The following is a 13,013-nucleotide window of genomic DNA, read 5'->3' on the forward strand; positions in this document are numbered from 1 at the left end:
TTTAGAAAGAATGGTTAAGGTGTTTATATATATGATCCATTAAGCTTCAGATAGAAAGGTTGCATTTCTAGCTTATAACTAAATATACATTGTGAGATGTAATAAATAGAACAGTTCTCCTTTTTGCTACAGAATATAGTTCCATAGCTAAGCCCTAGTTTTTGAAGAAAAACAATTTTCTCTAGACTGTCTGTGAAAGGTCAGCATTGAACACAGAACTGAATAGACCACAAACTCTTCAGGGAATGGTGGTGTTTGTTGTTTTAGTGCCATCTGTGACACTGGACATTTTGTCAGTTCAGAACAAATAATAGTGATGATGGGATGGGAATACTCACGTATTCTGCTGACCAATTGTGTGGGGAATTGTGATTCAGCTGCTAGAAGGCACAGAAGAGAATTATTGTTTGAGCATGTTGTAATAAAGGGTACAAAGGAGCATAGTGAGACTTCTCAACATCTACATATAGCCAAGATGGATTACAATAGCCTAACATTTTTAAAACTCAGACTAAACTGGTTTATAAAATAACTATTTAATAAAACTGTATTTTTACCATAAAATTATGACTTCAGACACTACCACAGCCTTGGATTTCTTTGGCCTTTATGAACTACAGAGATCTTTAAGAACTAAAATTCTATCAAAGCAAGTTAAGAATAGCATAAATAGAAGTCATATACTGCTATTAATTAATGCACAACAGCGTGGTCGTTTGTCACGTACGCGAGCAAACTGACAGTGTTTGAGTCATCTAATTGGGAATCTCCTTAAAAGAACCTGTGAAAGAGAATATCATTGCAACAACTTTTATCTGAGTCTGATTATCAGATATACACTGAAATATGTTTATGAATGTAACTATTATCTTCTTATCCTGCAAGTAAATTCTCTGTGCAGTGGCTTTTGTGAGTGAAATGAGATACTAAAATAATACTGAAGCCTTTCTTGGATGGGCTTTGTAGATTAAAAGACTGATAACAAGAAGATTATATGGTCATTGATGTGTAAGGACAGAAAGCTGATTTTCATGTGTATTTCATTGTAAAAGTCAATATTCAAAACTACCATAAAGGTTTAATAAACAAAAAGTTGGCCTTTAAATGAAGCCCATATCCACTTTATTATTTTTTCCTTCACTGGGGTTGTTTTTGCCATGGTAAGAGAAGAAGTGGTCACCAGGGGTAGTAAAGAGCTTGATGGGAATTTCTCTGTGCAGGACTGAGGGGGAAGGGTCATGCCTTTGTTTTGGGCAAAAGAACCCCTACAGCTAAACCTCCCAATACAAAAGAGGACTTTTAGTCATCTTGTTATAATGATGCATGGAAAAAGCAACAAACATATTACAGTACAGACAGATGCAGAGGAAAAACAAATACAGTAATGTTCCCCTCTCCTCAATAAAAAAGCATTTATTTTTCCACAGCTTTGGTTCTTTTGCATCTGTGATGGTGTATATATACACTAGGGATACATTTTTGTGCATTGAGAGCATAATTCTAAGCCTCTAAGGGACTTCAGCAAAATAGCTAAGGGAAATTAAAGTATACACAGACACTATTCACATAAAAATCCCATTATTTATTAAATTTAATTGCTAAAATATAAATTCCCATAGAACAGAGCAGTTGCTGAAAATACACAAAATTTGAGCTTTTTCTGAAGGTGCTAAGATGTATCTTGAAATAAGGTAAGGGTATGCCCATTTCAGAATTGTCATCACTTGAAGAAGCAGGTCATCTTTATGTTGTCATATTCTGCATTTCATCTTTACATAATGGAGTGAAATATTCAGCAGTCCCAACACTACCAAAGTTAAGGAATAGATAATTCCTGACACATGGGAGAAACACCGATTCCTCTGTACTTTTCTAGTAGTCTGCTGCAGTATTTACAACTCTCTTCCTTTCTCACTACTTGTGGAAGAAAAAGAGATCATTGAAAATAACTTCATAGTTGTGATGGCTTAAAAGTAAACTTATCAATTAGTAACAATAATGAGATGCTGATATAAGTTGGTCTTCCTCAATCACATACTGAAACTCTTTATTTGAGAAAAAAATAAAAGATGGTATTTTGTTTTGCATTGTTCAGATAACAATCTCATCTTGATTGTGACTTTAGCAAATAAAGAAAGCATTCTTAAACTAAAAAAGTAATCCCTTCCTCCTTCTGTTGACAAACATCTTTATTCTGCAGGGATTTTTACTTTTTTTTTTCCTAATTTGATTCTTTAAATTCATCTGAACCAGGTTTTGGGGATTTCTATGATCTCTCGTTGGTGGATAAAAGATACCTTGATGTATAAAGTTAACTAAATTCTGTGAATCTATTTAATACTATTAATATAATGCATTCTGCTCATAACTGCTATTACAGAAACTCAGTTTTTAAAACTGGTAGGATTTCATGAATCATTGAGTGATTGTGTTGGCAATCACATTATATATTGAAATTAACTGTGTTTCTCTGTACCACACTCCTTTTGTATCATACTCCAAACTTCAAATCACTAATGGCAAGGAAGATCTTCTAATCTCAAAGCTAAATTTGTCCATGGACAATTAATATCCATTTGGTTTGCAGCCAATATACCTTTTCTCCTATATAGGTCATATTTGTGGGATTCATTTCCTGAGGCTAAATTAGCCACATTTTTCCAACGTTTTCTCACAAAATCAGCCATCTGACTAAGCATTTGTTTGCACATCATTTCTCCACTTGGGGTGAAATCCAAAAATAATTTTAAGTTCCTAAGTGACATTTTAGACAAAATTTATGTGTAAATGCAGGAGAATGAGCCTGGAAATCTGCCTGTGACCTCCACAGACACTGTATCTGTGAAAACCTTTCTGCATTTTTTCTAATTCTAGGTGCCATAGAGGCTCCACTGTTGACCCTGTCTCTGCCAAACTGGTTGCTTTTACACTGTTACCTCCTGCCTGCCTAACACTGTTTGGATAGAGAAAAGCAGGATTTCAACATTTTTTGTAGTTTTTTCTTCTGCCAGATCTACAGTCTGATTTGGTGGTCATGCTCTAAATATTTATGTTTCTCATATTTATCTCATGTATATTTCATATATATCTATCTCATATATCAATTTATGTGACATAGGTGGTAACTGTTTTATATGTAGGTCTAGCAAGCTGAATATTTCCCCTGGAGGTAGGAGATCTGAGCCCTCAGTTTGTGTGGGATTTGAATTTTTAAATCACACATCCCAAAGAAATTCAGAGGCCAGCATTCCCATTCTAGGTTGGAATCTAGCCTTCCCTCTCCGCATTTTTTTCAGGCAATGTCCACCACAGGCAGAGGGACAGAGCAAGGAAGATGTACAGACTTGGGTACAGAGCAATTTGTGGATGAATGCACACAGCAGAGAGATACCAATGAAGAGTTTTTAATTCTGACATACTCACACCTCAGTGAGGCCCTTGGATCGAGTCTGTTGGCCAGACAGTCACCAGTCAGGTCAGGCAGCATCAACTTCTCCAGCTGCCTGGAACATACCAGCCAACCTTCACTCTTGCTGGGTTGTTACCATTCACTTCTCTGTATTTTCCTTTTGGCTTTGTACCTTTTAATGTCAGTTTATTTTTTCTGAATTTTTCTCCCTGATACTCTATGTGGTTATACTTTTTTTCTTTTTTTCTTTTTTTTTTTTTTAATTTTCTTACACCTCCTGGCTTTCTCTAAAACACCATCTCACATCTTAACAGCCATTTTCTCAGTATAACTGATTTGAGGACTCTCTGCTGTGCTGTACTAGTCTAGGCCTTAAATCAGAAACCTGAACCTCTGAGCTGAGCTTTTCAAGAGTTCCTTCACTCCTTTTGTTTGCAGAAAGTGCCATTCTGTAGCGAGCAGGGCAGAGCTCTTGCTTGGTGACTGACAATCAGACACTCACAGTGAATGTTAGATGTATGCCCTTTTCATAATGATATTTGTTTATTACAAAACAGAGTGAGGAGAACATTTTGACAGAGCTACTTTATTCTGTCCAGCAATATAGGGTTGTAAGGGTTGCTGAAAACATAGGAAGGCAGCCATGGATTCCAAGTATTAATGCACTTTTATTGCTTGTAGTGTCAATCATAATGTCTACTTCTAATTCAGGAACCAAAGGGTGTGAAGAATTCTTTAAAGAACTAAGAAGATTTATGTAGTGAAGACTGCTAAAAGAAGATGATGTCCATTTCCCAAGTCCTAATAAATTCGGGTTGACAGGCTAACTGAAGAGATAGCCTTAGGGAAAAGCTTGCATTCAGGGCATGAGGTTAACTGAGGAAAAGACAAGTCTAAAACTGAGGCATATGACTTCATGGTACAAAATTTGATTTTACAGAGAACCATTCTGACAGAGAATCAGGAGCTAGAGGCCTGGTGCTATTAGAAGATTTTTGTAGGCTCTTTTGTGATCAAATCACCATGTGATAATAAAAAAAACATTGTATGAAACACATAACTTTGGAAGTAGTATTTGCAATGCCTATACTGCTGCACTGAAAAATAAGGTGGCAAATAGATGCAGATGCAGAAAAAGTCCAAGAGGACAATGACCAGGTTCATTAAACCACTGGATATCAGGACAATTCCTGGTCATTTCCCTACTATCACAGTCATCAGTATGGCAGGGAGGCAAGACTGGGAATTCCATGATTTGACAAAACTTAGTGTAGTTTGCCAATCTGCTCATCATCACATTCCCTTCCTCTTTTTAATTGTCATTATTTTCCTTTTAACGGATTTGTTCTACCAGGCACTCAGCACAAAGAGTACAAAGAGTAGTCCTTGAGTTGCAGAAACTTACTGCAGGGAGCAGGCACTAAATAGGGACATTGAGCAAAGGAAACAGTGACTAGGTAATTGTTTTGGGGTTTAAACACTTAATACTCTTATTAAAGTTGCTAAAATTGTTCAAGAAACTGAGTCTGTGAAGGATTTAGATGAGGGAAAGGGAAGTGACAATGAATCTGAGAAGCAGCAAGTGGATGATCAGTGAGGAGGCTGCAGTTGAGAGGTACTAACTAGGATCTACATAATCAGCAGAGCTAGGAGAAGAGCCAAGTGTAGATGAACAGCCAAATGTAGATAGAAAAGAAACAAATGTAGAGACCCTATAAACTGGATATGGACGTAAGGAAATAAAAATAAAACAGGCCAAATAGTACTGTGAAAAGTACATGTGAATTTAAAGTATAAATTAACATGTTCAGAAAGAATATCTATATGACAATAATGTTTTGAACCGTGGATTATTTCATGGTAGAGGCCACTTCATTATGTTTTTATGTAATTAAAGATGGCTAAAGCTACATTCTGAAAAGCTTAATATATTTAAGTACTGTCTTATTGTCATACCCTGGGCTGACAGAAGCTAAATTAGCACAAATAATAATGCCATTATTTCTGCTTACATTGTGGAATGAGCATTTTTCAGGTTGAATGGAAAAGGCAAAATTTCCCCCCTTTTTTGTGGGTTTGAAATCTTTTGGGACCTCCAATAAATTTTAAAAAAAATCTATGATAATTATTTCATCAACTTTGTATATTGGTCTTCACAAGTTTTATAAGAAAAAAAATCCAAGCTTCTATGAAATTGGATCTTTTTTAGTAGTCAATTTATGCTAAATGTTATCTAGTATATTTAGTCCACTGCAGACTCCTAATAATAATATCATGATTTTCTGGGGGGCAAATTTTTTTTCTAGAACATTGCTTCTATTTTAAGTTTATAAAAGTACACAACATATTTATAGCTTCCAATACTGTTTTCTAGGAAAAGAGACTAGTGTAAGAATTCCAGATAACTCTATCTAAGAAAAATATTTGCAAGAAAACCGAGTTATATTTTGCACATGCTTAAAATAAAAGTTTTTATTTACATTTCTTAATTAGTTCTTCCCAAACAAATTATACGTAGTTGGAACACTCTAAATTCCTATGGAGAGAGTAGATCCTGGAGGATTATGCTTTAATGCTTTTTTCAGTAGAAAAGCTATGCCTAAATTATATTTAATAGTCTGATACAGAGCGACATTCTCTTTGGAGTTGCAAAAGATAGAGTAACTTTTAGGGGAGACAGTTGATGAAGCTGATAAACTGCATTTATTGGGACAATATTATCAGGTACTATTTTTTTTTTTGTCAATTACTAGGACTCACAAGTTTGATAATTACTATAAAAGTAGAATAATAAATATACAAGGTAATTGTTTGATGACCTGAATGATAATGCATGTCTTCTTGCTTTGCTTGGGCCTGAAACAAAATTTGTCAGACAGTTTTACACATTAGTAGCCTCTCCTTAGCTGCATTTCCATAAAACTAGACCATATCTGCTTTTCTTACTTAAGATTTTTGTCAAATCATCTGTGTTTCTTGTAATTTATATATCACTTATAAAAATAGTTGATCAGCTATTTTTAAATGTAGATTTTAATGTATAGCATACACCTCTTATCCACCAGTGAAACTCATTTTGCACTAGTGAAGTAATCCTTAACTATTCTAGTATCCCGAAGAGTCTGGCTTTTTTCTGTCCTTTTCAGTACCTTTATCTATTTAATTTTTTTTTCCTGTTTTAAAGGAACTATGAACCAAATCCCACAGGAAAAAGTGTGATTACTCTTCTCATGTAGTAGCTAGGCAACTGGCAACGAGATCTTTTGCAGAGATAGAAGCACTTGTCCTTTTTCTGATTTTCTGTGAAGAACAGTAAAAGGAGCCAACGTGCAGCAGGGATTTAGCAGTAAAGTGAGCAGAGAGGTGATCTTCCTGTTGAGTTACAGCCACATTAGATTTATGTGCTGATACCTGTGCACAAGTTCAAGAGGGGAAAAGGTACCCAGAGAGCCATGATTGCCCTTTTACTCAGCTTTGCAATATTAGGGGAACCTATTAGTAGATTATATTTGTTTAGAAAGAAATATATGTTAGAAATATGCAAACTTTGTACATATGGGTCATCAATACTTTGGGAAAACGTCATTGCTGTTAGTTTTCACAGTGTCTTTATATTTGTTCATCATGGCTTTCTGCAACCTGACATGCTCCATTTCTGTTAGGATGGTGTTATGGATCTTCATGCAAGAGCAGGAAAGAAAGTAAATATCTTAGTAGTATGCATAGCATTCAGATTGAAATAATTCACCTGTATCTGCTGAAAACACTGTATGATTTATTGTTACTTTTTCAAATAAGTAACTTCATATGTTTGTTGTGTCACAGGTACAGGAATGGCTGTGCTTAAACTGCCAGACCCAAAGGGCAATGTCAGGACAGCTTGGAGATATGGGCAAGGTGCCACTTCCGAAATCAGGCCCTCCACAGCCAACATCCAAACCACCTGCTTCTCCTCAAAAACAGCCCATGCCTGCTGTCTCACATTCCCCTCAGAAGACTTCCACACCGCCTACTCCAGCAGCAGCAAAGCCGAAAGAAGAACCAGGCGTTCCAAAGGAAGCTCCAAAACTTCAGCAGGGGAAATTGGAAAAAACATTGTCAGCTGACAAAATCCAGCAAGGAATTCAAAAGGAAGATGCAAAACCTAAGCAGGGAAAACTTGTCAAGACACCCTCAGCTGATAAAATCCAGCGTGCTTCTCAGAAGGAAGACCCAAGGATTCAGCAAACAAAACTCACAAAGACAGCCTCCTATGACAGAGTTTTGCATGAAGTTCAGAAGGAGAATGAAAAACTTCAAGAAGCAAAGATAGCAAAAACATCCTCAGCTGATAAAATTTTGCATGGAGTTCAGAAGGAAGACATAAAACTTCAAGAGGCAAAATTGACAAAGATGCCCTCAGCTGACAAAATTTTACATGGAATTCAGAAAGAAGACCCAAAACTCCAACAGATGAAAATGGCAAAGGCACTGTCAGCTGACAAAATCCAACCTGCAGCTCGGAAGGAAGATGCACAACTTCAGGAGGTAAAATTGCCAAAGGCCGCTTCAGTTGATAAAATCCAACATGGAATTCAGAAAGAAGATATAAAACTTCAATATGAAAAAATTAAGAAAGCTTCATCGGTGGATAAAATCCAAGAGGAAGGTCAAAAAGAAGAAACAAGGCTTCGGCGAGGGAAACTGTCAAAGACACCTTCAGCAGACAAAATTCCTGCAACAACAAGTGCAGGCCAAAAGGAACCCCTAAGCACGTTGGAAGAAGAAAAACAAACTGTGCTCCCAGAAAAAAGCATACCACCTCCAGAAGACAAAAAAGAAGAAATTTCAGCTGAGATTAAAGACCGTGTTGCTGAACAGAAAGCAGATGTTGAAGAACCTTATAAGGGACTGAAAGCTAAGGAGCAAGAAGATGTTAAGAAAGAGGATTTGACAACTGGGATTTCACAAGAGGTTTTGAAACCTGAAAAAGCTCAGGAAGAAGAAATTCCTGTTCAAACAGCAGCTGTGCCAGGAACCGACCACGTGGAAGCAGTGCGAGAAAAAATAGTAAGTGTTTTTCTCCCTCCCACATCCCTTTCTCCCTTTCTCCAATTTAGAATCTGGTCCTTACAAACCTCTCCTTCCTGCTTTACTGTTATTCTCTTTACAAGATGATTCTAAATTATAAAATCAATGACTCCCACTGAGTGAAAGTTTCAAGAGTTAGTCCAATGCTCTGCATTTATGTTTCAAGACTTCTTGAATGATTTCTCCAGCAGTTAAGCATTTGAAGCTAAGGCATAGCTCTTGTTTAATAATTTTTCCAATATTTCAGAGTGATTTACCTTGATCTCTAGAGTCTCCAGACTTTGAAGATTAATTGTTGAAACTGGAGTGTTTTCATAGCTCTCAGTCCCAAAAGGGAATAATCTGAGAGGATAAGGTGTACAGTGCTTTGCAATACCAAAATATAATATAAATTTCAGGAATACTTTGTGATGCCTGAACATGGTACATTAAAGCATGCAATCTTTAAATTTTTTACTATTTAATTGGCTTATCTCCTGTAGACAAGTACTTTCATATAGGGTTCTTGTGGGCTCTCAGGTCAGAGGAATAGATGTGTTTATGACAGCATGTACCAGAGGTCTGCATTTCTTAAGTAAATGTATTTGCTGGACATGAACTAACCAACAAGTCACTTTGTCAGCTGAAGTGAGTAACATGCACCATTTGTTGAGAAATGAAAAATTATGGGGTTTTTGTATCAACACCACAAATTAGGTGCTGATTATTATGTTATGACAGTAATATGTGAGGAAAACAGGAGTAGGCTTAAGGAAAATGTTTAACCTGTGCCAGAATCATGTTTTCAAATAATCCCAGTCAAGAAGGTCAAGGGTTTAGTTTTTTTGTTTGGTTTTGTTTTGGGTTTTTTTTTTCTTTTTTTGTTTTCTTTTGTTTTATGTATTTCCTGGTGGTTACCAAGATATTTGAACAGAAAAATAGTCTAATTCAGAAATTATGCTGTGGAAAATACTATTTTTATAAACCAAGTTTTCTGTCTGAAATAAATATCACATATTGTGTTTCCTGCTCTTGATTGCATCAAGAGTTATGGTGTACGATTGTACTGAAGCAATCCCTGAATCATGCTTAGAGTAACACAGCCAGAAATCCTACTTTTTGGACCAAACAAAAAGATCTGGGAAAATCCTATTTCAAATTGTTCAGAATTTAGAATAAAGAAGGTGTATCACCTAGTTCATACTTACTAAAATTAACTGATTTATTTTTAGTCTTTCTTTATTGAGGTACTTCAGTGTGGTCTGTGCTGTTCATCAAACATTGTTAGACACAATTCTTCCCAAGAGAGCATGTGATAAAAGTCGAAGAGGAGATACCAATTTAGATATACACATACTGATCACATACTGATCACATACTGATATACTGATATCACATACTGATTCCATTTCACTACGTAGAGGACAACATTGTCTTCTTCAACATTGAAGAATATAATTAACATGTATTTCTGGGCAGTATCATATGGAGAATTTCAGCTAGGTGTATTTTTAGTTAGGGATGCAAGGAAAAACCTAGTACTTTCTGCACTTGACAAACTGCTGTCATTTTATAACCAATTCTGTGGAATTGATAGTTACAAACTCTTCTAGCTTTCCAATAAGATAAGAAATTATTGCTATCCTCATTTTTCACTAAAAAAATTAAATAAATAAATAAATTTTAAAAACCAACACTCCAGTAAATCCCTGAAGACATGAAGAGGCTAAAGTTCTGATTCAGTACAAACAGTAGAATAATCCATGGAAAATCACAGAGTCATAGAATGCTTTGTATTGGAATGACTTTAAGATGATCTCGTTCCACCCCCCTGCCTTGGGCACAGACACCTTTCATTAGATCAGGTTGCTCAGAGCCTCATCCAACCTAACCTTGAACACCTCCAGGGATGGAGCATCCACAACTTCTCTGGGCAATCTGTGCCAGTGATTCATCACCTGCATAATAAAGAATTTCTTAATATCTAATCTAAAATTGTCCTCTTTCAGTGTGAAGCCATTTTGCCCTGTCCTGTCCATGCTCTTGTAAATATACTCACTCTGTCCTTTTTGTAGGCTCCCCTCAGGTTCAGGAGAAATCACAGATATTAATTGTATTCAGATATCTGGCATCCTTTGAGGAGAAAAAAGTGACTTTAATATTGAAACATTTGAAAATATTTGAGTCTCAATGTGCAATTAAAGGAATCATAAAAGCCATTTTTTTTCTACAAAGCATTTTTTCCGTAACATTTTAAAATAAAATTTCTTCTTTTTTTTTTAAAAAATAAACTGACTGCTCACACTTTACAGGTCCTTTTCCCAAGAAACCATCTGGTAATATTGACTATTGACAGGTGCAATAACAGTTAGCTGTTCTGACAGGGATGCCTAGGAAGCTTGGAGGTTTAACACATGCTGTTTGTCATCTTGGAACTCACAAATTAACACAGAAGTAGTTCAACATACCTACATGAACAAATTACCATGGTGTCAATTGGACATACATTTGCAAAATATCAAATATATGTCCCTTATTACTACCTTCTTATGTTTACTGAGAAATGATCATGTGCTTCAGTTGACTAACTGGGTAAATATTAATATTTTTTTTGATTGGCATCGTTATTCTAACACATGTCATTTATGACAAAACACAGCCTAGAGAGATATAAAAAGGAGGCTAAGACTTGTCTGTGAGCAATTTTTCTGGATACAAATAAAATGTTTCATTGTGAAAATATAAAATTGAAATGGAGATTACATGGTTTAGTCAACCGTGGTTTTTTTTCCACTTTGTGAAACTTTTTTTAACAATGTAGATACCTTTATTTCTTCTATAAAGAAAACAACCTTTTAAATATTGTGAGTTCCTTTGCAAAATAAAATTTCTGTCCTCTGCAACACAATATAATCTTGCTAGCTGCAAATACTTTTTTTCTTAAAAAAGCCACTTTTTTTAGCCATATTTTTTTTAACAAAGTTGTGGTTTGATTTGGTAATCAATGGAACTTTTTCAGAGAATTGTAGAATCATTAAGGTTGATCTCTAAATATGACGTGTATGTAATTTTTCCGTGTACCATGATGCAGGCAACAATATATACAAAAATGAAAGAAAATATATTCATATTTTGGTAACCTTAAAAAGAAATTTTGATTTTTATCATCCCTTTTATTTCTAGTGATAAGAAAAGTTTGTCCTTATTGTAAATTATTTTCCTTACTGTACAAATAGCAGGCTTTTGCATATTCAGTTTTCTGTGATTCATAGCAGTCATGACATACACTGAGGTTCAACACCAGGGTGGGCAACAGCAATATTCATTGCCATCTCCTCTGGTTTGGTCCCAGTATGTACTAGACATTGGACTCAGCTGCAAGGAGAATGGCTGAAGCTGTTCCATGGCCAGTTGTTCTCTACCTTTTTCTGTGCTTAACTGGTTGGTTGATGCCTTCTGTCTTTGCTTTGCAACTGACTGTATTATCTCCCTGTGAGAACTGAGATCTGAGAGGTTCACTTTCACTAGATGAATGCATTCTGTCCCTCAGCTCCTGGGAAACCTTCTGAGCTTGAGCAAAGTCTGCATTTTTTAGTAGTTCATCTAAATTGATCATAGAGTATTTTGTTGTGTATGTCTTCATAAGTATGAACATACTGGTTATAAATGAAAAAATAACAATCAAATGTCACAGGTGAAATTTTACTGAGAGGCATACTATTTATAGATGGAAAAATCCCTTGGTCCTAATGATATGTGTATTTTTTTTAAACATAGAAAAATAAATTCCCTTTAAACATTTTCTTCTTTAATGAAGGGAAATCAATGTAAATATAACATACAAAACCTGAAATGTTTAACTGTGCATCATTGCTGACTTTTCATAAAGACCATACATAATTCCATCCTTAATGTCTAAAAAATATCCAAGAGTAGGTTCTTCAGAATAGTGAGAGCTGTAAGGTTCAGGTGGTAATGACTTCCCAAAGTTGTTTTGAGAACTGTAGGTTCCTCCATGTTTATGTATTAATCACAGGCTTATCACTCAAGAAGTCGGTAGAAATGTTTCTTTTCATTCTGGATTTTTATTAGCAATGGATTTTGCTGTGATATCAGATATTTGGATTTGCAATATTGGTTATAATGTTGGTAAAAACAAATGTACTTTATATCTGATTTCACAAAACATATAATAAATCACTCCTGTAAATTATGATTAATTAATAAAATATAAATTATTATGCTACTGTAATAATATTATTATAAATACTGTAATATTAATATAAATGTAGGTGGTTTAATGTAGGATTATGTTCAAAGTGATATGTCTAAAAGCAAGAACAGGTACCTTAAATGTAAATTAAATCTAACTCAGACTGGTTTTAAAAAATAATATAATTGACTATAAAACATATTTGGGTTTTGGTATTTTAACATTAAATATAACTTTAGCGTGAATAAACTTTGAAAATACTTGCAGTTGATAGCAACTAACATGAGTGTGAATTTAATTTTAAATTATAATTAATGTTCATGATCATTTTCCTATAATATT

The 13,013-nt window shown here is 35.0% G+C and overlaps 1 protein-coding gene across 10 annotated transcripts in view; it reads left to right on the forward strand.

Moving 5' to 3' along the window:
- PCLO (piccolo presynaptic cytomatrix protein) overlaps positions 1–13,013 on the forward strand; it is a 320,809-nt gene that overhangs the window by 132,272 nt on the left and 175,524 nt on the right. For all 10 annotated transcript variants that reach the window (XM_085083444.1, XM_085083453.1, XM_085083378.1 and 7 more), the window contains one exon: positions 7,235–8,458. In XM_085083444.1, coding sequence (XP_084939570.1) covers positions 7,235–8,458 — 1,224 coding nt within the window. The remainder of the gene's footprint in view (positions 1–7,234; positions 8,459–13,013) is intronic.

This window comes from Lichenostomus cassidix, chromosome 1Aa (genome assembly GCF_008360975.1).
Source record: "Lichenostomus cassidix isolate B80296 chromosome 1Aa, HeHo_3.0, whole genome shotgun sequence".
Taxonomy (NCBI): Eukaryota; Metazoa; Chordata; class Aves; order Passeriformes; family Meliphagidae; genus Lichenostomus; species Lichenostomus cassidix.